Source organism: Rhinolophus sinicus, chromosome 17 (assembly GCF_057876585.1).
Source record: "Rhinolophus sinicus isolate RSI-liver-muscle chromosome 17, RSI-T2T, whole genome shotgun sequence".
Lineage (NCBI taxonomy): Eukaryota > Metazoa > Chordata > Mammalia > Chiroptera > Rhinolophidae > Rhinolophus > Rhinolophus sinicus.
The window spans coordinates 144,637,660-144,661,891 of NC_142517.1; the positions used below are offsets into that span (position 1 = coordinate 144,637,660).

At 38.1% G+C, this 24,232-nt stretch overlaps 1 protein-coding gene across 41 annotated transcripts in view; it reads right to left on the bottom strand.

Annotated features, from left to right (window-relative positions):
- The window catches only part of NEB (nebulin), a 182,696-nt gene that overhangs the window by 109,211 nt on the left and 49,253 nt on the right, over positions 1 to 24,232 (bottom strand). For 39 of the 41 annotated variants that reach the window (XM_088794669.1, XM_088794660.1, XM_074336289.2 and 36 more), the window contains exons 34-57: positions 23,835 to 24,146; positions 23,050 to 23,256; positions 22,484 to 22,588; positions 22,214 to 22,321; positions 21,280 to 21,591; positions 19,637 to 19,843; positions 17,004 to 17,108; positions 15,768 to 15,875; positions 13,970 to 14,281; positions 13,637 to 13,843; positions 13,056 to 13,160; positions 11,969 to 12,076; positions 8,934 to 9,245; positions 8,546 to 8,749; positions 7,082 to 7,186; positions 6,609 to 6,716; positions 5,950 to 6,261; positions 5,303 to 5,506; positions 4,887 to 4,991; positions 4,693 to 4,800; positions 3,369 to 3,680; positions 2,871 to 3,074; positions 2,277 to 2,381; positions 581 to 688 (exon numbers count right to left, since the gene is read on the bottom strand). In XM_088794669.1, the coding sequence (XP_088650795.1) occupies positions 581 to 688; positions 2,277 to 2,381; positions 2,871 to 3,074; positions 3,369 to 3,680; positions 4,693 to 4,800; positions 4,887 to 4,991; positions 5,303 to 5,506; positions 5,950 to 6,261; positions 6,609 to 6,716; positions 7,082 to 7,186; positions 8,546 to 8,749; positions 8,934 to 9,245; positions 11,969 to 12,076; positions 13,056 to 13,160; positions 13,637 to 13,843; positions 13,970 to 14,281; positions 15,768 to 15,875; positions 17,004 to 17,108; positions 19,637 to 19,843; positions 21,280 to 21,591; positions 22,214 to 22,321; positions 22,484 to 22,588; positions 23,050 to 23,256; positions 23,835 to 24,146 (4,383 nt within the window). The remainder of the gene's footprint in view (positions 1 to 580; positions 689 to 2,276; positions 2,382 to 2,870; positions 3,075 to 3,368; positions 3,681 to 4,692; positions 4,801 to 4,886; positions 4,992 to 5,302; positions 5,507 to 5,949; positions 6,262 to 6,608; positions 6,717 to 7,081; positions 7,187 to 8,545; positions 8,750 to 8,933; positions 9,246 to 11,968; positions 12,077 to 13,055; positions 13,161 to 13,636; positions 13,844 to 13,969; positions 14,282 to 15,767; positions 15,876 to 17,003; positions 17,109 to 19,636; positions 19,844 to 21,279; positions 21,592 to 22,213; positions 22,322 to 22,483; positions 22,589 to 23,049; positions 23,257 to 23,834; positions 24,147 to 24,232) is intronic. The other 2 variants (XM_088794659.1, XM_088794668.1) reach the window with 2 other exon arrangements.

Sequence of the window (24,232 nt, forward strand, 5' to 3'; positions counted from 1 at the left end):
TGGGCCTTCATTTTTAGAGCAGTGATCTATTCCTCAAATATCCCCTGAGGCACCAAGAAAGGATGATGGTTTTATTCTGGGAGGTATGAGCTACACAGCCAAGAGCTCGGGCTAGTAATCACCACTGGTGCTGATCCACTGCCTTCTTTCGTAATTTTACAGGGTGAATTGTAATGCAAGTGTCATATGCATTTTTAAAATACTGTATATTAAAATGCTACATAAACTAGGCCCTGATTCTCACTGGAAGAACTTAGGTTTTCGAGTTACACTTTCTATAAGCACTGTGATAACTCTTATATAAGCATCTCCAAGCCGGCAGCCGCACGCTAACACATGAATGGATCTTTCTCTATTCTGGGTGGACCAGTTTTAACTGAAGATACTGTATCCTGAAGTTTACAAACCCATTTTATGAACAACTTTTCATTTCCCTCAAAACTAGGTGTTTGAAAAATCCCACACAGATACATCGGGATATATTTTTAAAGGGCCAGGAAACTTCTTTTTAAAGATTTAGTTCAGGGACAATGTCACCTGTGACTATTTTCACACATTTGGAATAAAACTGACAACTCACATCACTGGCGATGTCCCTGGAGGCCTTGGCTGCCACGATTGGGATGGCGTCGCTTCGCAAGTCATACCCTTTCTTCTTGGCTTCTTCGTTGGCAAGTTTATACAGACTCTAAATTTGGGCAAAGAAATCAGTTAGATGTTGACATTCATATCCAAAAACTGATAGGGGGCTGAAATAATTCACTAAATTCTACACAAGCAGGTGACTATAGTAACCTTACTTTTAAGAGTTCTAAGGCTTCTGCATTTTTAGTTTTTGGTGACAATTAAGAGCTAGTTATATACGCACTAAAATTTTGCTTTGCACCTCCATCCCAAAATAAAATGACTTAATCTATCTAAATCCTCTAAATTATATTCTGCTGAAGAGTAATATACTGTTGATTTATGCTGTCAAAGAAACAATATTTTCCTTGCTGGTAGCACAAAACTGGGAGAAATAACTAATACGTCATCTGACAGAATCTTAGAGTCACCAAAATCTCTACAGGCTTAAAACTAATAGGCTCAATCTAAGAAAAAGAAATTACAGAGAGATAAATGTCGATCTTTGAACTAAAATTTAAATTGCCAGATGTATAAATACAGGTTAGAAGAAACCTAGCTTAAGCCCATGTAAGATGTCTTAGGGTTTCAGCTGATCCTAAGTTCCATGTCCACCAGCCGGGACACAGCTGCCAACGTGTCCTGACACAAAAGGTGCAGAAATGGACATCAAATGTCCAGAAAAGGAAATAGGACATTAGCCTTACTCTATATTGATCATTCCTCACTCGCAGGATTTTGTTTGGCTCAGAGAGTCACATTCTAGCAGGGATGTCATGTGAGGAATGCCTAGGAACTTAGATATTGAAAGAGAACTTGGGGTGAGGTGGCAGGGGAGGCGCCCTAGTTGCTGTTGCCATCTCCGTGGAGTTGACACAGATTGTTCTGCATCGCTTCAGAGGACTATGTGGGTCTGCAGAGAGAAATCTTTGACTCAATGCATTAGAAGCACCTTCTAATGGAATTTTCCAGAACAAGTGGGTTGACTTATGAGATAAGCTCCTCGTCACTGAGAACACTTAAGCGAAAGCAGGATGACCACTTATTGGGTGAGGCCTCCTATACTAGAACAGAGGTTGACCTCTCTTCCTAAACACCTGTGCTTTTGAAATGGGGTAGATGGCCCTATGCTCACAGAAAGTGGAAAGGATATGGGCTTGCTAATTATCTGAACTGACAGATCCTCTGTCTCTCTCTTTCTCTGTGTTATCTGATGTTACTACTGCGATTTTAGTCCTTGACTTAATCTTATACATTAAAAATCATAAATTTTGACCCTAAACTATAATTTAGGAAAAATAAATTATATAGGGAAATATATATTTAGCACAACTTTGTAGCATAAGGAGGAAACGAATGTATATTTGGTCCATGGCTAATTTCCTAACTTAAAAAAAAAATTAATAAAAGGAAAAGGTTTAATTGATCTTATGGTTACTGCTTAAATCACTAATTCTTATAATTTGTACTTCCTAAATGATAATTTGTGTTACTTGAAATTTGATGTTTAGGATGGTGATTAAGAAATGCCAGCATTGGTATTCACGTGGAGCAAGAAAAGAGGTTCTCTATAAAGCTGACATCATCATGGAAGAAAGTAATTGAAGTAAGAAACAGCATGTAAATGGCATAGAATTAGCATCTGTTCCCACCTCACTGTAGTTGATTTTGTTCATTCTTGCCAACGTAATTTCTGGTGTGTCTGGCATGATGTGGATCTGGGTTTTGTCTTTGTCCCAGGCTTCCGTATATAAACGCTATCAAAGAAAATATATAATATCATCAGGAAAAGAATTCAGTGTAAAACTAACGGGAATTCTAGGGCCACAAGAACTTTACGAACAAACATAGCAAAAGGTTATACACTTTGTAACATGTTATGTATTTTACACACATCTTCTTCAAGTGAAGTAATCAGTTCATAATAAAACAGATAATTAGAAGTACCGTCTGATAATCTGAAATGTATATTAACAAAAGGAAATTGAGAATATCCTTTATTTAAAGATGATTTTCCATAAAAAGATGTCATTTTATCAAAACCATAAAGCAATGACTGAAGTAAATATTAAAGTATAAATGACATATATGTCAGATTGATAGATATGGATGGATGAATGGGTAGATAGATAGATAAATGTGTTTTGTTGTTCAATGCTCTGTTATTTCTTTTCTTGATCATGCTTCTTTTTCTTTGATTTAGCTTTAGGAGTCCTACATTGGTTCTCTGAATTTTGAAACCTCACCTTGTTCATAGTGATGGCGTTGTTCTTGGCCAACATTTGTTCCAGAGAATCAGTCACGCTGGTAAATTTGAATGTGTCTGGAGGCTGGCGATAGATTTTATCACTTAAAATTTCAGTTGCCCTTTTGCATTTTTCCACATCCAAAGAGCCGATGGGAACCCAGCCAATGCCTTTCATCCATTGGAGGTCTGACTTGTACATATTCTGTGAACACACATAGTCAATAAATATTTATCCCTATATTTGGAAAATATTTTCATCTAAAGGATATAAAATAAAGTAAGCTCGTTCTTGAAAATACAGTTTGGTGGACAGGCACAGTATCAGACAACATTCTTTTTTGTTTTGGAGGGTTAAATAATTAGGAAATAAAAGAAATGCTATTTCCTCCTTTGCAGGGGCTGGTGAACTTGGTGCCACCTATTGCTACCTTCTCCCAGGGATGTTAATTCATTGAATTCCCACCCTTGCATGTTATTATGATCCTCTGGTACTCACATCGCTCTGCAATTCATAGGCCTGCCGAGCGTGGATGACGTCGTTCTGGTCAGGCAGGCACGTCCACTGGTGCAGGTAGTTCTTATAGTCCACGTCACTGACTAAGCTCTGGCACTTCTTGGCCAGCACCACCCCCAGCATGTCCACTGGGCTGCTGTACTTGGTCTTCGACTTCTCAAAGTCCTTCTTGTACTCCCTGTCACTCTGGATCTTGGCCACATGCATGGACCACGTCATCTTGGGGTCATCCTTAATGTCCCGGGCTCCAATGTGGTGGCCGAGCTGCTTACGATAGCCTTCTTTGTACTTGTACTAGAAGAAGAAAAATGCTGATAGTCACCTACTTTAACTTTTAGTAAAAAGCAATTATTAAGGCCAATATTTTCTAGTCATTAAATGTTTAATGGTTTCCCACTGAATACATAAATATACATATACATGCATCTTGTCAACCGTTTAGAAAATAAAGCATATATTTGTATACAAAAAAGAAAATAAAAATCAGGACATTATTCTGCCATTCAGTGCACCGATAAAACTGCTTTTTGTGGTGTGTGTGTGTGTGCATGCATGCAAACATGCGCGTAAAAGAGAAAGAATAAAATTAGAATAGGAGTCATACTGTATATGGGTTTGTGCGTGCTTTTTTGTTATTATATGAGCATTTCTCTGTGTCATTAAATATTCTTTATAAACATGATTTTTAATGGCAGCAGGTATTCCATCATATTGGTATATATTAATACTTTTAACCATCCTGTGATTTTTGAACATTTATTTTTAAATTATGACGGCTACTTCCATATTTTGGAAATAAAGAAAAAAATACATTTTTGAGCAAACTCATCTTTTAAAGAACATAAATATCTACAGCCAATCACTGGAGACAGAGACAAACATATGGGCCACGTGGATGGTTGGACTTTGAATAATGTGTCCCATTCATTCAGCTCTTGTGGTGGGTTCATTGGTTCATAAGGCATGGGTTGGGTTTTGAAGGAATCCTACAATGAGTTTGGTTATATATCAGAATACATCATGCGGAAAAGCCAAAAGTATGTCTGAACTGCAGTCAAGTATCCAATGCTTTCGTTCAATAGGAAATGGACCATATTTTGAAATGGATGTTGCTATGACCTCAAGCACAGCTAGGATTTAGCCCTTGTGTTGAGAATTTTATTACCATTATTTTAAACTGTTTTTTGAGAAAAAACTGTTAGCAAGAACTTTAACCTCATGGATTAGTTGCTGTACTATATACCCAAGAGAAAGAAAGAAATCTTTAAGCCAAAGCTAAGACGAAGAACTTTTCAGGTGCACTTACTTCACTTGCGATGTCTCTGGAGGCCTTGGCTGCCCTGATGGGAATGGCGTCTAGCCGCATATCATACCCTTTCCTCTTGGCTTCTTCTAGGCCAAGTTTATACAGTTTCTGAAATAGACACAAGTCATCATAAGTTTGATTTATAAAGTACAGTATAAGGAAAATACATCATGCACCATGAATATATTGCTTACCTCACTGTAATTTATTTTGTTTTGTTTAGCTAGTAAAACTTCAGGGGTGTCTGGCATAATGTGGACGCTGGTTTTATCTTTATCCCAAGCTTCTGTATAGAGGCGCTAAAAAAAACCAAAAAAAGACATGACTCGTATAGACCCATATGAGTAAATACATAAAAAGAACCTGGTTCTTAATGAGAGTAAGGAAAATCTGCTCTGTGAGTTGATATTTGTGACACCTTCAGGTCTAGATGTCTCATGTCAGTGAGAAGCACAACACTCACTTTAAAACCACTTTAATACAAAGCAAAATAATTTAATATGATTTTTCTTTTATAGAAAGAGATTTAGGTGTTTACAAACACACACACACACACACACACACACACGCACACAAATAATTACTCCTCCCAAGTAAAGAAAGGACTTACATGGTTCATGGTAATAGCATTGTTTTTTGCCAAAACCATTGGGATAGAGTCCATAAGGCTGGAAAATTTGAATTGATCTGGTTGTTGACGGTAAACATGGTCACTCAAAATCTGCATAGCTTTCTTGTTCTTCTCAGCCTCCAGAGAACCAGTAGGTAACCAGCCAATGCCTTTTAGCCACTGAAGGTCAGCCTTGTACAAATTCTGAAATTGTAAGTGACATATCACTAAACATAAGCATAAAAATATGCCTCTAAAGAAATAAAATATCGTATTATATTACACTTTATATTTCAATGCTTGAATTCTTGGGAAATTAAAAAATTTGGTATGTTTTGTGAATCAACAAAATATTAAGATTATAAGCAATATTTTGAAACACATTTTAAACAGCAGAGCTTAGAGAACAACCCAGTTCTAGGTCAACAACCTAGGGGCTTCCACCCAAGCAGTGGGGACTTTGCTGGCTCTTTCTTTGTGGACAAAGGGTGCCTTTAGCTGTATGGGTGACTGGATCGAGGGTGGGCATTAGTCCAGGGAAGTAGAACTCAGTTGTGTAAGCTCAGCTCCCCTCACTTTGGGGGAACTTTGATACTTAGGAAAGCATACATGCTTTTTTGTTGGCCAAAGGAAAATATTAGACTCACATCGCTCTGCAGTTCATAGGCCTGCCGAGCGTGGATGACGTCGTTCTGGTCTGGCAGGCACGTCCACTGGTGCAGGTAGTTCTTATAGTCCACGTCACTGACTAAGCTCTGGCACTTCTTGGCCAGCACCACCGCCAGCATATCCACTGGGCTGTTGTACTTGGTCTTCCACTTCTCAAAGTCCTTCTTGTACTCCCTGTCACTCTGGATCTTGGCCACATGCATGGACCACGTCATCTTGGGGTCATCCTTAATGTCCCGGGCTCCAATGTGGTGGCCGAGCTGCTTACGATAGCCTTCTTTGTACTTGTACTAAAGGGAAAACAAAACACATCTCTCATTTCTTTCAAGATTAACTTATATTGCAATGTCTGTGGCAAATTACAAAGCACATTAACTCCAAATATTTCACTAAGCCTGGAGAGCCATGGATTTAAGGTTTTTTGATAGGAAAGATTAAAAGCTAAATCCAGCCACAAATTCCTACATAATAAATGCATCCTTGAGCTTATCCTCATCTCACACTGCATGTCTGGGATCATGTCACTGTTCTAATTTGTTACTCCTTGAAAGCTTTTGTTCAACATAAAATTAAATTGAGACGCCTTCGAAGTGATAAACTGCAATCAAATCAATATAAACAGGGGATAAGATCTTACTTCGCTGGCAATTTCTCGGGAGGCTTTTGCTGCTTTGATCGTTATGGCATCAAGGGGAAGATCGTAGCCTTTCTTCTTCAGCTCCTCATAACCCATTCGGTAGATTTTCTGTTAAGAGATGAAGATCACTTTGGGAAAAATTGCTTTCCATAAACAACCGCCGCAGAATGAATCCAACATGCTAAATATTTTAAGAATCCATGGGAATAGTATCTGTGCTCTAGAATACTCAAATGTGATTGGAAATTATGCCCATTGGTTGCTAATGATCTTATTTTAAACTTTAAAGCTCTTCAATTACATAGATCAACAAAATTAAATGTCAGCTATTTCCAAATGGTTATGAGAATGCAGCAGAAGTAAATTGATAGAGAAATGAAATGAAATATCATTTAGGCGCTGTTTTCCAATTCACTGCCTTAGAAGCAATTAAAGTAAGCTTTCCGAAAACACATGCTGAACTGGAAACTCACATCACTTGTGTTGATTAAGTTTGTTTTAGCCAGAATAATGTCAGGTGTGTCCGGCATGATGTGGACTTGAGTCTTGTCCTTGTCCCAAGCTTCTCTATAAAGTCTCTAAAATGAGAAAGAAGAGTTTTCAGTGGTGGTGTTAATTCTTGTGAATGACACAGTTAACTTCAAACAGGATTCCTGAATTCATCTGAATTAAGCATTATAACTGATAGCATGAGCAGACAACATAAGCAGAAAATAGGTACCGTATTTCTTGACTTATCTGGGACATAAATGGTTTTCGAAATCTGTATTTTTTGGATTACTTTTTCAAAATGACAGATAATCCTACCTATAAGAAATCAACCCAAGTAATTGACACCATTTTAACCAAGTGATCAAAGTTAAAATTATCAGTAATGAGACAAATTGATATCATGTTCCTCCTGATATGATGTAGGGAGAGGCTACAACATGTGTTGTCTTGTTAAAAATACAAAACCTGAGTCTCATCATGAGGAAACATCAGACCAGCCCAAATTGAGGGAGAGCCTACAAAACAACTGGTCTGCACATATATATACACTAATATATGCATCCATACAAATGATCAAATACTTACTCTAAGCTAATTATGGACATATATATATATATATATATATATATATATATATATAATTAATACATATGATATCTGTAAAATATATATATACATATTTTATATGTATATATAAAATATATATATAATATATTTATATATCCTTCTAAGACCCACATGGTTATTATTAAATATCTATTTAAACTTCCTTACCAGTTCCAGAATCTCAGTGCATATAATTCAACTTTCTGTAATTTTCAGGGTTATGCTTCTGAGCAATAATGAGTAATCTTTCCCTTTTGTTCATTGAATTACTCTACACTGTTATCTTTCATTTATTTTATTCAATAAATACTTATTGATCACCTACCTATATCCCAGACACTGAAGAAGGAAATAAGTTGAAGATGAAATATTTATATATATATATTCTATTTATCTTGACTCAGCTAAACAGAATGCATTATAATCACTTGGCAGAAAATACACTCTTTATAACATTTGCATTATACCTGTGTTAAGATACTCAGAATATCTATCTCCCTCTCATACACTTTATCCCAACAACAAAACATTTTATCTTTAATGCATTCAAGTTTCAAAGAAAAAAAAAGTATGTTCAATAGTTTTCTCATTACATTTTGGATGAATAAATAAGCAAGCAAGCTTTAGGTGACAAAACTGATACTAACCCACTTTTACATAATCCAGCGTAGTTGATAATGCCAATGAAGCAACCAAATATAAAACATTATTCTGTGTTGTGCTATGCCGTGTGATGCGATGCTCTGCTATTCTACTAATTTATTACACAAATGCTATTGAGCATCTACCAGGTATCAGGCCCTATAATTTATTTTATTTATTTCCAAAGAGTTACTCACATCACTCCTATTTTTGGCATTTGCCTTTGCCAGAACTACGTCCATGGCATCAGGAATGCTGGTGAACTTGTTTTTGTCGGCAGGCTGACGATATTTCTTCTCACTGATAATTTCTGATGCCCGCTTGTTTTTTTCTGCCTCCAAAGAGCCCAGGGGACTCCATCCTATGCCTCTCAGCCACTCAAGGTCAGCTTTATACAGATTCTGTGAAAATACAAAGTAAGCCATCAAAATCCCCTCCTCGTCGGGACCCTTGACTCAAGCGATTTTATGCATTTACATACTCAATAATAACTCCTCTTTCTAGTTTCTGTTGCTCTGTGACTAAATGGCTACTCATATGAGATAGAAAATAATATATAAGCTATTAGATTTAATAGAAGCTGACCTCACTCTGCAGTTCATAAACTTTTTTAGCTTGAATAACATCGTTCTGGTCGGGCAGGCACGTCCACTGGTGCAGGTAGTTCTTATAGTCCACGTCACTGACCAATGCCTGACATTTCTTGGCCAGCACCACTCCCAACATGTCCACTGGGCTGCTGTACTTGGTCTTCCACTTCTCAAAGTCCTTCTTGTATTCTCTTTCACTCTGCATTTTGGCTACATTCATGGACAACACAAGCTTTGGATCATCTTGCAGACTCCGGAATCCAATATGGTGGCCGAGTTGCTTGCGGTAGCCTTGTTTGTATTTAAACTGAAATCAGAGGAGACAGTTCTTTTATGAAACAGAAGTTAAGTTCAGTTTGCTTTGTTTGCATGTTTGTTTTCCAAAACTGAAATGAGAGAAGGGAAGCTTATGTTTACTTAGTAAGAAATGTGAAAACTGAAGTGGAGGCTTCCAAAGAAATGTAATGTAGCTGAGTAACAAGAGAGGTTGTGGTGAGAAATTAATTCCAATTAGAGGCGTAAATGCATCCTGGGATGTGCTGGCATTGTGTATGCTGACTTCAGGGTAGTGTTTGATAAAGCACTTGTGATATCCTTATGGGAATAATGGAAACTATGGGTTGAATGGCAGAAAAATTAGGAAGATTCAGGACTTGATGAACAAGCCTAATAGTGTAGATTAATTTATTAAGCAGCAGGATGGTTAGTGGTTTGCCATACAGTTATGTCATATAAATTTGTCCTGTTCAGGATGCACATATGGCTAAAAACAGCTAAAGAAAATTTCACAAGAGCTCAACATATTGCCAAGGTGGGTCAAAACGAACTACATAAATTTAAGAAAGTAAAAGTGAAATCCAGTACTTAGATTCAATTGGGAAAAATTTCATTAGTAGTAGAACTGCATAAATTTAAGAAAGTAAAAGTGAAATCCAGTACTTAGATTCAATTGGGAAAAATTTCATTAGTAGTAGATCACAATAACAACAGTGATAATAATAATGATGGTAATAATAGTATTTACATGATACTAGGTGCTGAGCACACATTACACCTCACAGAAGTAGGTTCTACTCTCTCTTGACACCCAACTTCACAGTTATGTATATTAAAAATACTCAAGACTTTAAGTTGACTATAAGCCGAATATTGGCAACCTGCTTATTAAACTGCTTATAAAAAAAATAGTGTCAGAGATTCTGTAGGGGCACAGATAAACGCAAGTGAGAAGCTCATTTACTCTTTTCTGTAACAGGAAAACAACACTAAGTTTTGAGGTACTCTATTTTGAGAGGGGCTTTGAAAAGATAGAGTAAATCACAAGTAGAATGATCAGAAGATTGCAGGACTTATAAAACTGAAACCAAAGAAGAATAAGAAACTTGAAATGTCTAAAGATGTCAGGTGGAAGAAGAAATAAGCTACTTTGGGGAGCTCTAGAACATAGACCGTGAGCTGATTGGTAACATATTTAAGTTCAAAGTAAAAAAATGTACAGTGACAATTAGGGATAATCCAATAAGGAAATGATCTGCTCTGAAAGACACGAAAATTTTCATATTTGTAACAATCCACAGATTGGATGACTACCTGCTGGAGATGAAGATAGAATGTTGAGTGGGATATTGGATGAAATAAACTTTAAATTATCTTCTAGCTCTAAATTCTATGATTTTAATTTATTAAACTAAGTATTTATAAAAATAGCTCTAATTTCCTTAAATTTTATAGACACAAGAACCATTTGAAACTGAGAGGAGACACAATCTCTACAATGGTGGGAAAGTTCACTTATCGTTAACTTAATTTTAGATTACAATTTCAAAAGTTTCAAACTCATAGTTCACATGAAAAGATGTTAGCTATCATCAAATGTTGTGTTGTTTGGAAATTATTGACACTATTTCTTTGATTCCTAAACTATCTTTATAGGGAACACATAACATTAAATGAAAATAAGTTAGCTTTCTGGGGGACATGCAAGCATCATTAAGCATTGCTCTAGGCTCATCACCACACTGATTCATTTTAATGTAATGTGGTATTGACCTGCAAACCAGGGAGTGGGTAATAATGCATCATCTAATTAATTTTCCTGTACTTCTGGAGTACCAGAAAATAATTGAATTAGGGAGAATCCTTATCTTCTTAGGATTTATTATCAGATTCTGTCTTCAGACATTCTTTCTCTCTAAACCAAATCCTTGTTTTGTTTTAAAGATTTAGATTAAGAGATTGTGCTTCTCTATGAAATTATGGTAACTTATTCTCTATAACCAAGGTCCCCTGAAATTTTTGTGGTTAATTCTTGGGCTTAAAATAAAACATGTTTATCAGCATGCAGAATATCTAAGCCAAACATTTGTAAAAATTTAATCAATAGGAAATATACCTAGTTTATTCATTAAATTTACTACCTTTTCCAATCATAACTAGAAGATTGGAGAGGTTTGCCTTAGAGAGAGAATACCCTTATTTTATGAACTTTGGACCAGACAAGTTAAGCCCTCTGGGCCTTAAACCCAAATTCCTGAAATTTCCTATATTTTCTATGCCCCAAGCTGGTTTATTATAATTATGTAAATGCAAGGGTGGGCTAAATAAAAATAATTGGCAGCTAAATTTTAAATATTTGCATTAAAAATATCTATCACTATCAGGTTGTTGAGGTTTATTTATTATCTAGCACTTTGAGTGTGTCTATAAAAGACAAAAAGATAATAGGAAAGTTATTTTCAGGTAAATTGGGGAAAACTGAAATCTCTGGTTCCTTTATAATGTCTGAAAACATAGCATCTTAGTGTAATGGATCTTATAGGTTCTCTGGCTCAAACTCTATTCAAGAAGCCCTTTTTGGATATTTTATCAGTGAGACAGAAGAGTGAATTTTGGTTAAACGAAGAATGCAGGAGAAGACGAAGAGGATGTCATTACATTTTGAAAGGTAAGGCTCATCTGTAAAAATGATTACCAGCATTAAGATTCAGATAAAAATATATCCTTATAGGAGTCACACACAGTAGTACTTACGTCGCTAACAATGTCTCTTGAAGCTTTGGCCAACTGTACAGAAATTGCATCAACTGGGAGATCATAGCCTTTCTTTAAAGCTTCTTCCCATCCAAGTTTATAGAATTTCTGAAAATTAAAGAAACCATTTAGCATTATTCAGTGTATATTAAAACCCCAATAGATTGCTGAACAAAATTTACCTAGAGAATAGAGATCAGACTCTAACATCATCTACCTTATCTCTAAAGATAGGGATAAAAAGAAAACAAGCTGTTTAATGAGGCCCTGACTTAGCATCACATGACCTGGCTTCAATACTTTGGTTCTGAGAACTGCCCCCCCCCCGACCCCCTCCCCAGTTATATAACTGAGGATGGCTTTTTCTGTTCAGACACAATAAGGGCATATCAGGTATGCCAGGTAACTTCCCCCTGCTATGTACAGTCTAGGCTCACTGTTTTGAGCACAGATAAATAATTGATAACCAAAAAAAGTCAGGTGACAGAATATTAATTATCTAAGTGATAAAAGTAATAGACGATGAAATACCTTTTATAAGGTACAATAAATGAGTTACATTTTTGGAGTCAAATTCATTGAATGGATGCTATGTGTGAAAACTAGGTGATAATAAAAACAGCGAAAAGTCAACTAGTACTTACTATGTGCCAGGCACTCTGCTGAGAGCTTTACAAGGAATTTCTCATTTGGTCCTCACGGCAATTCAGTGTCATAAGCACTTTTGTAGTCTCAATTTTAGGGATGAGGAAACTAAGACCCAATATCACACAACTTATAAATGGCAAAGCCAAATCTCATACTAAGTCTGTTTGGTGCAATATTTTCTTTCAACAATTATTGATTGATTTTCTATTCTGTGCCAAATACAATGAGTACGGAGAAAAACAAAGCAGGCACAGCACCTGCCTCCATGGAACATACAATCAAAGCTGAAGCTCTTGCTTTTAACCGCATATTTTGCAACATCCCTAGGCTAGATGGTTTAAGTCATTCATTTCCATTCTTTCAGCATTTACATCAATTGTTTACCATTACATCACTTAATAAGTTTAATCAGTTTCAAGCCAGTTTTGTGTAGCTTTACCTGACTGTACAGTGTTTGATTCTGCTTGGCTTGTAAAATATCTGGTGTATCAGGCATCACATGAATCTTGGTTTTGTCTTTGTTCCAATCAATGGTGTATAATTGCTAGAAAGTTAATTAAAAAAAAAAAAAAAAAGACATTTGAAGTTTGAATACCTTCTTAGGACAAACCAGAAAAACTTTTCAGGACGAACAAGAAAGAAAAAAATATAGCAGAGTATTTGAATGCACACAATTTGAATTGGATTAAATTAATTTAGTAACTAAAACAGAGTATATAATTCAGAAAAAACAAACTCAGATCTTAAAAAATAATCTTTTAGGTATTTTCTGTCTTCTAGAATGGACCAGAAGTACTTAAGATATAATAATTTTTAAAAAACAAATAATTTCTAACTCAATGAGAAGGGCAGGAGAAATAAAACACAGTAGGCAGCAGAAGATAAGTGTAGGGACATTCTCTGAAACTGTTTGCCACTGCCTGGAAGTGATGGACCCAAATTAAATTTCCCAAACAAGAACCAGAGGCTGCTAGCCCTGCCTCGCTGGGAGCCCCGGCTATGGAAGGGCGGCGCTTCTACCTTGTTCATGGTTTGTGCATTCTGCTTGGCAAGAACCATGTCCATGGAGTCGGTCAGCTTCTTAAACCGGAAGTTGCTCGGGTGCTGACGGTATTTCTGGTCACTGGCATATTCGGTTGCTTTCTTGGCTTTTTCCACTTCTAGGGAACCAGCTGGACTCCAGCCAAGCCCTTTGTACCATTCGTTGTAGTCCTGTTTGTATTCATTCTATACAGAGAAGAGGCAAATCTAATTTACCTTATCAATTTAGACACAAAAGCGTGGCGTAGGAGACCGCGATCTCCCTTCCCATGCTAGGAATCCAACCATCACCCAGAAAGAAGAGAGCCTTACATCACTCTGTATCTGATTCATATTCTTGCTCAACTGGATGTGCATGGCATCTGGAAGGAGGATGTATTTGTGAATCAGGTGCTTGTAGTTGGTGTTGGTGATGTTGGCTTGGGCATCCTTGGCGGCCGTGACACTGAGCATGTTGGCAGGAGTGTGGTAGCTGGTCTTCGTCTTCTCATAGTTTTTCTTATACTCCCGATCCGATTGCATCTTAGCCACTCTCATGGAATGGACTAATTTGGGGTCATCCTCAAGACTGCGGAAACCAACCATTTTCCCTTTGTCTTTTTCATAATTGTATTTGTATTTATACTGTGAAGAAAATGGGCATATTTATTCAGAGCAATTCTCTTGACTAGAAATCATTCTAGTGTCAACATTCTGTATTTCATAAAAAGTTATACTTCCAGTGAACTCTACAGTTCACAAGACACATTTTTCACATTTGTTTGTGTAACTTGTTACAACTATTCTTTGTGAGGCAGATAGCAAAGTTATTATTACTTCTCCCATTTCAAAGAAGAGTAAGCTGCGAGCCAGAGAGGTGAGTGACTTGCTAAGGTCACTGACGATTAGAACCCGGGTCTTTTGATGATACACCACACTGACTTCCACACATACTCTGCTGTTACTTTGAAAGAGACCTTCAGTAGGTAATAAGACTACAGCAAATGAAAGAAAAAAGTAGGATGTTCTAAGCAGCTAATGCTTCCATGACAAATCACCCAATCTTTTACTGATGAGAATAGGCTCAGTTATGACATACACGGTACGATTTTAGAGTAGCTCTATATTTATGGAGCTTCTTTTCTTTTAAGACGCTCTATAATTGGGAAGAAATTTTACTGTGTATCGCCCAACTTTCCTCAATAGAGGGGAGATACTGATACATGGATACATCTGCCTATCTCTTGTGGGTCTGAGTGTGCAAGTTAGGGGGTAGGAGCTGGGAGAGCGAAATCCCTCCAGTATAAGAGAGGGAGAAGAATGTGGCGTTCTCGGGGATAGGGATGGATACGAAGGAAAGATAAAGAACAGAGATAGAGGAGGAGAGACAAAGTATAACTGGGGTGGCTAAGGAAGGAGTACTCTGAAATGTACTCCTCCCATTACAGCTGAATCATTAAATACTCACTGTGAGTGGATTTCTTGTGGAAACAACCAAATGAAAAAATTGAGTTTCAAATACGTGATGTGTTATGGCAGTGATGTGTTGGCACACCAGCTCTCTAAGGGGAAAAGCCCTAATATGTAGTGTTTGTCAATTTCCGTGGTATAAATACTCCCACCAAGGCTGATGTCAAGCCACCAACTGTTTAACAGCTGATTTCCAAAATTGCTGATTATTTAATAAAAAGCTGTTACGAGCCCAAAAGATCAGTACTTCCAGCACACCACTTCATGAGACATCCTGTTAGGAAGACAGATCCTAAGAGTCAGCAAGAACCACACAAGTCTTCCTATAAGAAAACCTGGTGCAGGGTTTTGGATTTCTATAGGCCACAGCCTTGGTATGGAGTTCAAAGTAAATTCACCTAGGTCTCATGAGTCAGGGAGCAGACATCTATGTGGTCATACTATGGTTAGCATTCTGTTTCTTCAGAAATGCCAGAGAAAACAAAAAAGCAAGGTAAGAAGCATTCACAGAATAGAATGAGACTATTGTTAGCAGGCACACATTTCCCCATATTTTATCCACTTAGTGTTTCCAGAACTCAGCCCTGATTAATTTGGTAGATAAGAACCCCCTCCCCCACCCCCCTCCACCCCAAGCCAGGTGGCTGTCCTTCAGACTTACATCACTTGCAATGTCTCTTGAGGCCTTGGCAGCTTTGATAGGAATTGCGTCCGTTCTGAGGTCGTAGCCTTTCTTTTTCGACTCTTCCAAAGAAAGTTTGTAGAGTTTCTGTAAATAGAGGCAAAGGAATAGTTTTCTTCTAAATAGGAGAGCCTGGATTTATTTTGAAAGAGTAAATTAGCACTGTGGCATCATTTTTATTTTTGAGCGGAATGATTTATTGGTGGTTCAATGGCAGAATGTTCTCACAAAAACATAATTGTGTTTGAAAAAAAATCCATTACAAACTCAAGAGACCACCAGAAAAAGTAAAAGTTCCTGGTCTCTATTAGGTTGCAAATATACTTTTTAAAACTATGAAAGCCTGGTTGATTCTTATTGATGCACTTTATCAAATAGGAGTCAAGAGATGACTATAAAACAGCCATATTCTTACATGAAAACTTTATTGTTTTGCAATTGACACTTTTATTTATTTAATTGTGTGGATTCTACAATCCAAAAAAAAGTCAGCAACCCCAAATCCCTACATAATTGAAACAAAGAAAAGAAAAAAAAGAAAAAACTGGGAGGATTAGAAGATTTCCTAGCAACCACGGTTAGGATGAGAAAGGAAGTGAAGTAGAACACCTTTGGGTTTTCTTTTTTCATTACTTTTTTTTTAATTTTTAAGGAGGGCACAGCTCATAGTGGCCCATGCTGGGATCAAACTGGAAACCTTGGCACTATCAGTACCATGCTCTCACCAACTGAGCTAGCCAGCCACCTGCTGCATTTTCTAACACTGTTGCACATTTCTTGTTGTGAGGTTTGCCCCAACTTCCTCAAAATGTTAATCTTCTTTTTCCATTTAGCTTTTCCCAAGACAACCTCTCTAGAACCATCTCAAAAGATTGGTGGAGGAACTAAGAGCAAAGTCCTAGGATGATCACTTCCTTTTTCTCTTCTGACACCCAGGCCCTTCTTTTCCTGCCAAGTCTCTTAGTTTGAGAAGGAGGACCTGCTCCTAAAGCGAAGATCCGCATGTGCTTCAAATTCCTAATTGCTGGGCCCACGTCCCGTCGATAGCCTGACTCCAACTCTTAGCAAAGAAAGATAGAAAGAGGAAAACTCTCATTTGTGGATTCCCACTCTTATTTTTAAAAGAGTTACACTCCACAAGGACACATGTTAATTAGTTAATTTGTTTACTGGTTCAAACGGGGGGAAAGATGGCCACAGGGAGATCACACTTACGTCACTCATATTAATTGCATTTGTCTTTGCCAGAACAATTTGGGGGATATCAGGCATCATGTGGACCTTGGTCTTGTCAGCCTCCCACGCTTTTTTATAGAGGTGCTAGGAAGTAAAAACACACACACAAATAAAATCCCATACAAGTTAGTATTTAAAACCTTAAAAGAAGCCTCACTTAATACATAGCTATCATTGTCCATAGATATCAATATTTTATATATTTTTATTAGCTAGATCTTATTAAATTTTTATAAAATTTACATGGAAAAGGCGCTCATTCAAACAAGACGGTGAAGAGGATGTAAAGAAAGAAAGTAAAATGTCCTATCCTCCTATTTGACAGCCTGGAGCTAGGATCTAAAAGTTTCTCTGCATATTAAAGCCCACATATACTCCTTTCAAAATATAAGTGAGGTCATAGAAAGCATAATGTTTTATATCTTGTTTTTCTTACTTAATAATATAAGTTCTACATCTTTTAAGTGTCTTAAAATAATTTACTTCATTCATTTAAGGAGCTGTAGTGGTCCACGAGGAGGTGTAACCCGATTGATTTAACAACTTCTCTACTGACAGACGTTTAATTCGTTGATTCCAGTCTTTTTCTACTACAAGCCACGGTGCCATGATCTTTGTGGTGAATGTGAAGGCGTGACACCCAGACACCCATTCAGGGAGGGACTTGTTGCCAAAAATATTGGCAGACAACCGGTAGTTGTCACTTGTTTCAGGGTTTGCTGCCTCACTCAAGAGTGCACCCTGGTGGCCACATCCCGGGACTCATCAACGTATGAGTGTAAAGGGCTGGCCATTCAGTTGAATGCAGAATATGTCCGGCGGGGCATGTCCACTTGAGAGCCCTCTGTGGGAAAGGCCAAAGCCCTGTAGGGCCTGCATCACAGTTAGACTCATTCTGCCCAGTTCTCCCTGCCTCAGGTACCGTATCCTCAAAAATGCCCCATACTCCAAATTCCATCTCAGCATTTCCTTTTGGAGACTTTAACCTCCAAAATATATTATTGTGCATACGAATGTATGTATGTCTTTGGACATGTATAAGGATTTCTGTAGGGTACTGGGCATGTGACTATTTAATTTTAACAAATATTAACAAAATGTTACTAGAAGTTCATATTAGCATAAATTCCCTGGCCAACACTGTACATAATACAACTTTTTAATTTTTGTAAATCTGACAGGTGAAAAATGCTTTCTTTGTTTTAACCAAGTTTAATTAGAAAACAAACAACACTTCTTCAGAGCCTTTTTCTAGACCAGGGGTGTATAAACTTTTTCTGGAAAGGGCCAAATAGTAAATATGTCAGGCTTTGTGGGCCAGAGAATCTCTGTCATTAACTACTCAACTCTGCTGTTGCAGTGTAAAAGAAGCCACAGATGATACGCAAAATTTAAATTAATTTAAATGTAAATCGCCACAGGTGGCTAGTGGTTATAGTATTGGACAGCACAATTCTAATGAAAAGAGCAACAGCCAGGCATCAGAGTCTGATTCTAGTCCAGACCCAATCATTGACCTGCTGTGTGTCTTTAGGGGAGGTGTCTTGCTTCTCTGGGCCATGATTTCCTCAACTCTGCTGAGAGGAAGCAACCAAGATATCTCTCAGCGTTAGCATTTGCTATTTCTATGATTCTCATCTTGGCGTCGTTATTCTGACATGGTAATCATTAACATTGGAAAAAAACGAAAGTTTTAATTTAATATTTAAAAAACAAATGCATGCTTGTGGTAATTTAAATTCCAAATCTTAAACGGGGCCCTGAGATTTGTGCCTTGTCTTTTAGGCAAATTCCTTTCAAGGAGGTTGGTCTTCTTGACAAATCTGTTTTCTCTCTTAGAAGATTCCAGGGGATTTACTCAGGGACTTAGCATAATACAGCTTTATCTTTCTCCTGCAAGTAGGACCATCATTTTCTGCAACTGTCTAATGTTAGAACCCAAATAATTTCCTCCCTTTTTGCTAATCAATGGCATTTTAAATTGCTGTCCACACAATATAACCAGTGCTGCTGGCAATTATTCTATTACCTGTAACTTAGAAACAGATGTTTAAGTTTGATGTGCTTTTGGTCCTGATATCAACTTATGGTTAAGGAATGTATAAATACAGTATGGCTTTTCTGAAGGCTGGAATAATTAATGATCCAAGGAGCTACTGGTGGAGAACGATTGGTCTCATGATTGCCCAGAGAAGGTACAGGCTTAGAATGCTGCTTATACACATGTGATCTGGGGGTCGGCTTTGATGCCATCAAAGCAGCTAGGAAGCCGGGTGGATGCGCTATAACACCCAGCTGTTACCAGGCAAATGCTGCTGATTCAGCAGCGTGAACTTCTATTCATCCCCACCTTCGACAAAAGGGACTCATTCTCAAGGTTTGCATTAAAAGAGGGAGCCCATATTTATTTTGTTATGTCTATTGGGTAGAGTGGTTCATTGGACACTTGGAGGGCGACTAGTTATGACTAATTCCTATCTTTAACTATAGAACCCCTTTTCAAGGTAGACATTATGATGCCCTAAAACTGCTAGCAAAACCTATAGATTAAATGTAAGATATGCCTGGCTTTCCCCTGATGCATATGAAACACTACGTTATTAAAGACTTACTTCATTCATAATTTTTGCATTATTCTGGGCCAAAACCATATTCATTGAGTCCATCAGTGTGGAATACTTCAAAGTGTCTGGGTGTTGGCGGTACTTCTTTTCACTGATAATCTCCATGGCTTTCTTGTTTTTCTCAGCCTCCAGGGAGCCCACAGAGAGCCATCCAACGCCCTTTATGAAGTCAGCATAGTCAGCTTTGTACTGATTCTGCAAAAGGAAAAGTTCAGGATGAGAAGAAACCAAAACTTCTAAGAACTACAAGTGGGTATTTAACATTCAGTAAGTTCCACTTCAGTTTTCAACCAATAGTATATTGAATTTCAGCAATTTTTATTCCTAAACTTTTATTTTTTTTATATTTCTTTGCATGAGAAATTCAAAATAAGCAGTACAGGGGCAGCCGGATGGCTCAGTTGGTTAGAGCATGGGCTCTTGACAACAAGGTTGCCGGTTCAATTCCCGCATGGGAGGTGGGCTGCGCCCTCTGCAACTAAGATTGAAAACGGTGACTGGACTTGGAGGTGAGTGTGCCCTCCACAACTAGATTAAAGGACAACTAGTTGGAGCTGATGGGCCCTGGAAATGCACACTGTTCCCCAATATTCCCTAATTTAAAAAGAAAAAAAAGGTCTTTAAAAAAATAAATAAGCTGTAATATCATTGTGATTTGTTTTTCTCAATGCCCTCATAAAGAAAAAGTACTAATAGATAAATACAAATAGATTAATCTACCATGTGACTATTAGTTCAAGAAAGGGCACTATGCTGGCCTAACTTTCTTACAAAAATTCCCAAGTTTTCTTGGTTAATAGATAACTTATGTAGACCCCATTTCTCTCTTTTGTTGTGGCTTTGATCAGCCACCACTGTTACAACTCCCTCAGGTATACCAGAAACCTCACTGGTATTTTCTGCAAATTTCATTTTTCTCCCCTCAATTCTGACATTTTCCTCTACAACTGTACATGGCTGCTTCCATTTGCGCACTTACGTACCTATCTGGCCATTAATAGCTTAGCTCTTACATTCCCAAAGAAAAATATAGGCTTGGCATGGCCTGCCTTTGGTTCATAATTTAAATTCACTTCCCCAGCCACCGAATGTCCTCTATAGCTGAATTCTTGGCTCTCTACTGTCTGTGCCTTCCTCACAGTCATTCAAATAACTGCTTCAGCCATCACCTCCTCAATATCTCCTCGGTACCTAAGATAGGCAATTACAAAGTTGGACGTAGTGAAATGAAAGCTGATTGGGAGTGAGCAGCACGAGGTAGCAAGCCATCTGACTTTCTGCTTTCCCCCTTCTCCCTCTATCAGGAGCCTCTTATGCTTCTGACTGTCTTTGTTAGACATATTTCCTCCAACACATCCTTTCTGAAGCCAAATTTCATGTGCTCTGGCTGAACCCAGCATCCAACAATGCTCAAAGCAATGTTAGTAGAAAATAAGACTTTAGTTTCTAGAATCGATCTCCCTTTTACAAAAATAAATAAATTCAATTTAAAGTGAAAAAAATGAAACACCTCATTGGGAATTTACACAAGAATTTCTTTCAGGATTTTCAAAATGCCATTATTTATGGTCATTCATGAGTTGCTTATTAGCCAGAGTAAACGCTCTGCAAATGGTGCAGCTGTCACGTACGTCACTTTGGATTTGCATCATGTTCTTGGCCAATTCAAAGCTCATGGCGTCGGGAAGCAGGTTGTAGGTGTGGATCACATTCCTGTAGTTGGTGTTGGTGGCCACTTCCTGAGACTTCTTGGCTGCCACCACACTGAACATGTCCACCGGGGTGTGGAAGGACGTCTTGGACTTCTCGTAGCCCTTCTTGTATTCCCGGTCCGACTGCATCTTGGCCACCTGCATGAAGTGCACCAACTTGGGGTCGTCCTCTAGGCTCCGGAACCCGATGTGCTTCCCTTTGTTTTTTTCATAGGCTTGCTTGTATTTGAACTGTGGATAGAAAAGAAAGCAAGGTGATGAAAACATAGTGGAGGGAAGAGAACAAAATATAATTCCCTAGGTGCCATTAGCTTTGTCATTGGTATAGAGTTTTAGAGCCACTCTAAAATTAGAGAGGAACTCAGAGAGGACAGGAAGTAAAATCTTTGTACTTCACATTTCTGGCCAGACTTGAGTCCATGGAAAGGAAGTGATCTCAGATTTAATCAAAGAGATGTAGAAATAAGTTATTTTAGGGTGCTTTAGGAAACAGCTTTTCCCACTCAGCTGTCTAATCAGCAGAAAAGGCTGCAGGCATGATTTTGCATGGTGTACCTTTAACGGGTCTCCTAGGTAACATTTAAAGGTTGCATCCCTGTGTTTGCTTAGAATTGCCTATAAATGATACTCTAAAAGCACTTGTTTTAACAAGACCTGGTCACTTTTTACATTACATAATGAACAAATGATTAGAGGGTCCTTGGACTGGGTGAAGGGATGTGTCTTTTATGTTACATGGGACGACGGTCCCACCAACACCAGGTATGGCTGAGTGCAGCTCCTGAATACACACGGATTTGGTTCATTTGCTCTTATTTACTCAGCCTAAAAAAGGCCCAGTGGAAGCACTTACATCACTGGCAATGTCTCTAGAGGCTCTTGCAGCCTTTATTGCGATGGCATCTGGCCTCAGGTCATATCCTTTCTTCTTTTCTTCTTCCCAGCCAGCTTTGTACAGTTTCTAAATGATGAAATTGAAAAACACCAGCATCTTGTTATTTGGGTAAGATGGGGATTCTGATTTCAAAGTGGTTGGCATGTAGAAGACAGACATTCCATAAATATTAGTTCCCTTCTACTTCTCTCCCACTTTTGTTGTTGCTGTTGTTGTTAATCTACTTACATCACTCATGGTGATTTGGTTTACTTTGGAGAGCAAAATGTCTGGTGTATCAGGCATCACGTGAATGGTGGTTTTGTCTTTGTTCCATTTTTCAGTGTAGCGCCTCTGCAACAAGAAGGGCAGGCACATGATTGTACTGCAGGACAATTTTGTAATAGTACTACCAAGAAGGACTCACAACTTCATGATAGAAGAAGTTAAATCTGATACTGGAAAATGGATGAAACAGCAAAATGGATTGATGAGACTAGACACATGATGAGGGAAACAAATGATCAAACAAGGGAGGCATTTTCCACTGAAACAACAAATACCGTCTTGCCCCAACCTCACACTATGTGGGTTTTGTCACACCCTCAGCATGTCACACCCTCTCATACCCAAGAGTCAGTGTGAGAGCTCTCTAGATATGAGAAAGCTTATAGAATGACCCTCTCACCACCACCACCACCACCAGGACCATCAGAAAGATTAAAATGCTGGCAAAGATCTTAGTGGCCCTGCTAAGCTCAGTGGCATGAGCTCAGTGAGAGTTCTCGGGCTGAGGCCAGCAGTTGAGCTCTTACCTTATCCATAGTCAGTTTGTTACTTTTGTTAAGTTCTTGTTCCATTGTGTCCATGGAGTATGTGAACTTCAGCTTCTCGGGGTGCTGGCGATACTTCTTCTCACTAAGAATCTCTCCTGCTTTCTTTGCTTTCTCCACTTCCAGAGACTCTATTGGGACCCAGCCGATCCCTTTCATCCAGTTGGTGAAGTCGGATTTGTATAGATTCTTTACATCAAAAAAAGAAATTTTCATTTCAGTAAGAGTCAGGGCTTGGATTTCCTTGCCTAGATGATTTACTCATTAGCAAAGAGAAATAAAAAAGGAGCTGGGGGAGAATAACCTACATTTTATGTCCTATCATCTTTTGGAAAAAATTTAATTATAAAAGTGATTACATTCATGTTGGTGTTGAATAGAAAATTCTGCTCAATAATTCCTTTGAAAAATTAACTTTGTTGGGAAAAAGTGAACAGAATTTTGCACCGGAAAGCATATTATATAGCATCCATTTGAACCTCTTAGTTTTTAAACAATACGTCATACATTGGGTCCAACACCCAAAGTTTAAATACACACACACACACACACACACACACACACACACTAATTCCTGAAAGAAGCTATATATAGCTCAAATGAGTAAAATCCTAAAACTCCAAATTCTGGAGACAATCCCTAATTACAATGAGTCTAGTCAGGGTTTGGATGGAGTGAGTGGAATTCACAATTTCTTGTTCTTCCCTCCCACCAGCTAGACATGAATAACTAATTCTACTCGGACAATACAGTTGACTGTTGCATACATCACTTTGAATCTGCATTGCGTTCCTGGAGTGCTCCATAGACAAGGCATCGGGCAGCAGAGTGTAGCTGTGGAAGGGTTGCTTGTAGTTCATGTTGGTAGCCACCTCCTGAGATTTCTTGGCCGCTGTCACACTGAACATATCCAATGGCGTGTGATACTTGGTCTTGCTGGCTTCATAGCCCTTTTTGTACTCTCGATCTGACTGTATCTTGGCTACGTTCATGTAGTGCACCAGTTTAGGATCATCCTGAAGACTGAGGAATCCAATCTGCTTGCCTTTGGCTTTCTCGTAGGCCTGTTTATATTTGCACTGTAGGAAAAAGAAGGGCAGACAGAAGTTTGATGGGGTGGATTACAGGAAACACTGAAGTGTTCAATTGAACTTATATAACAAAT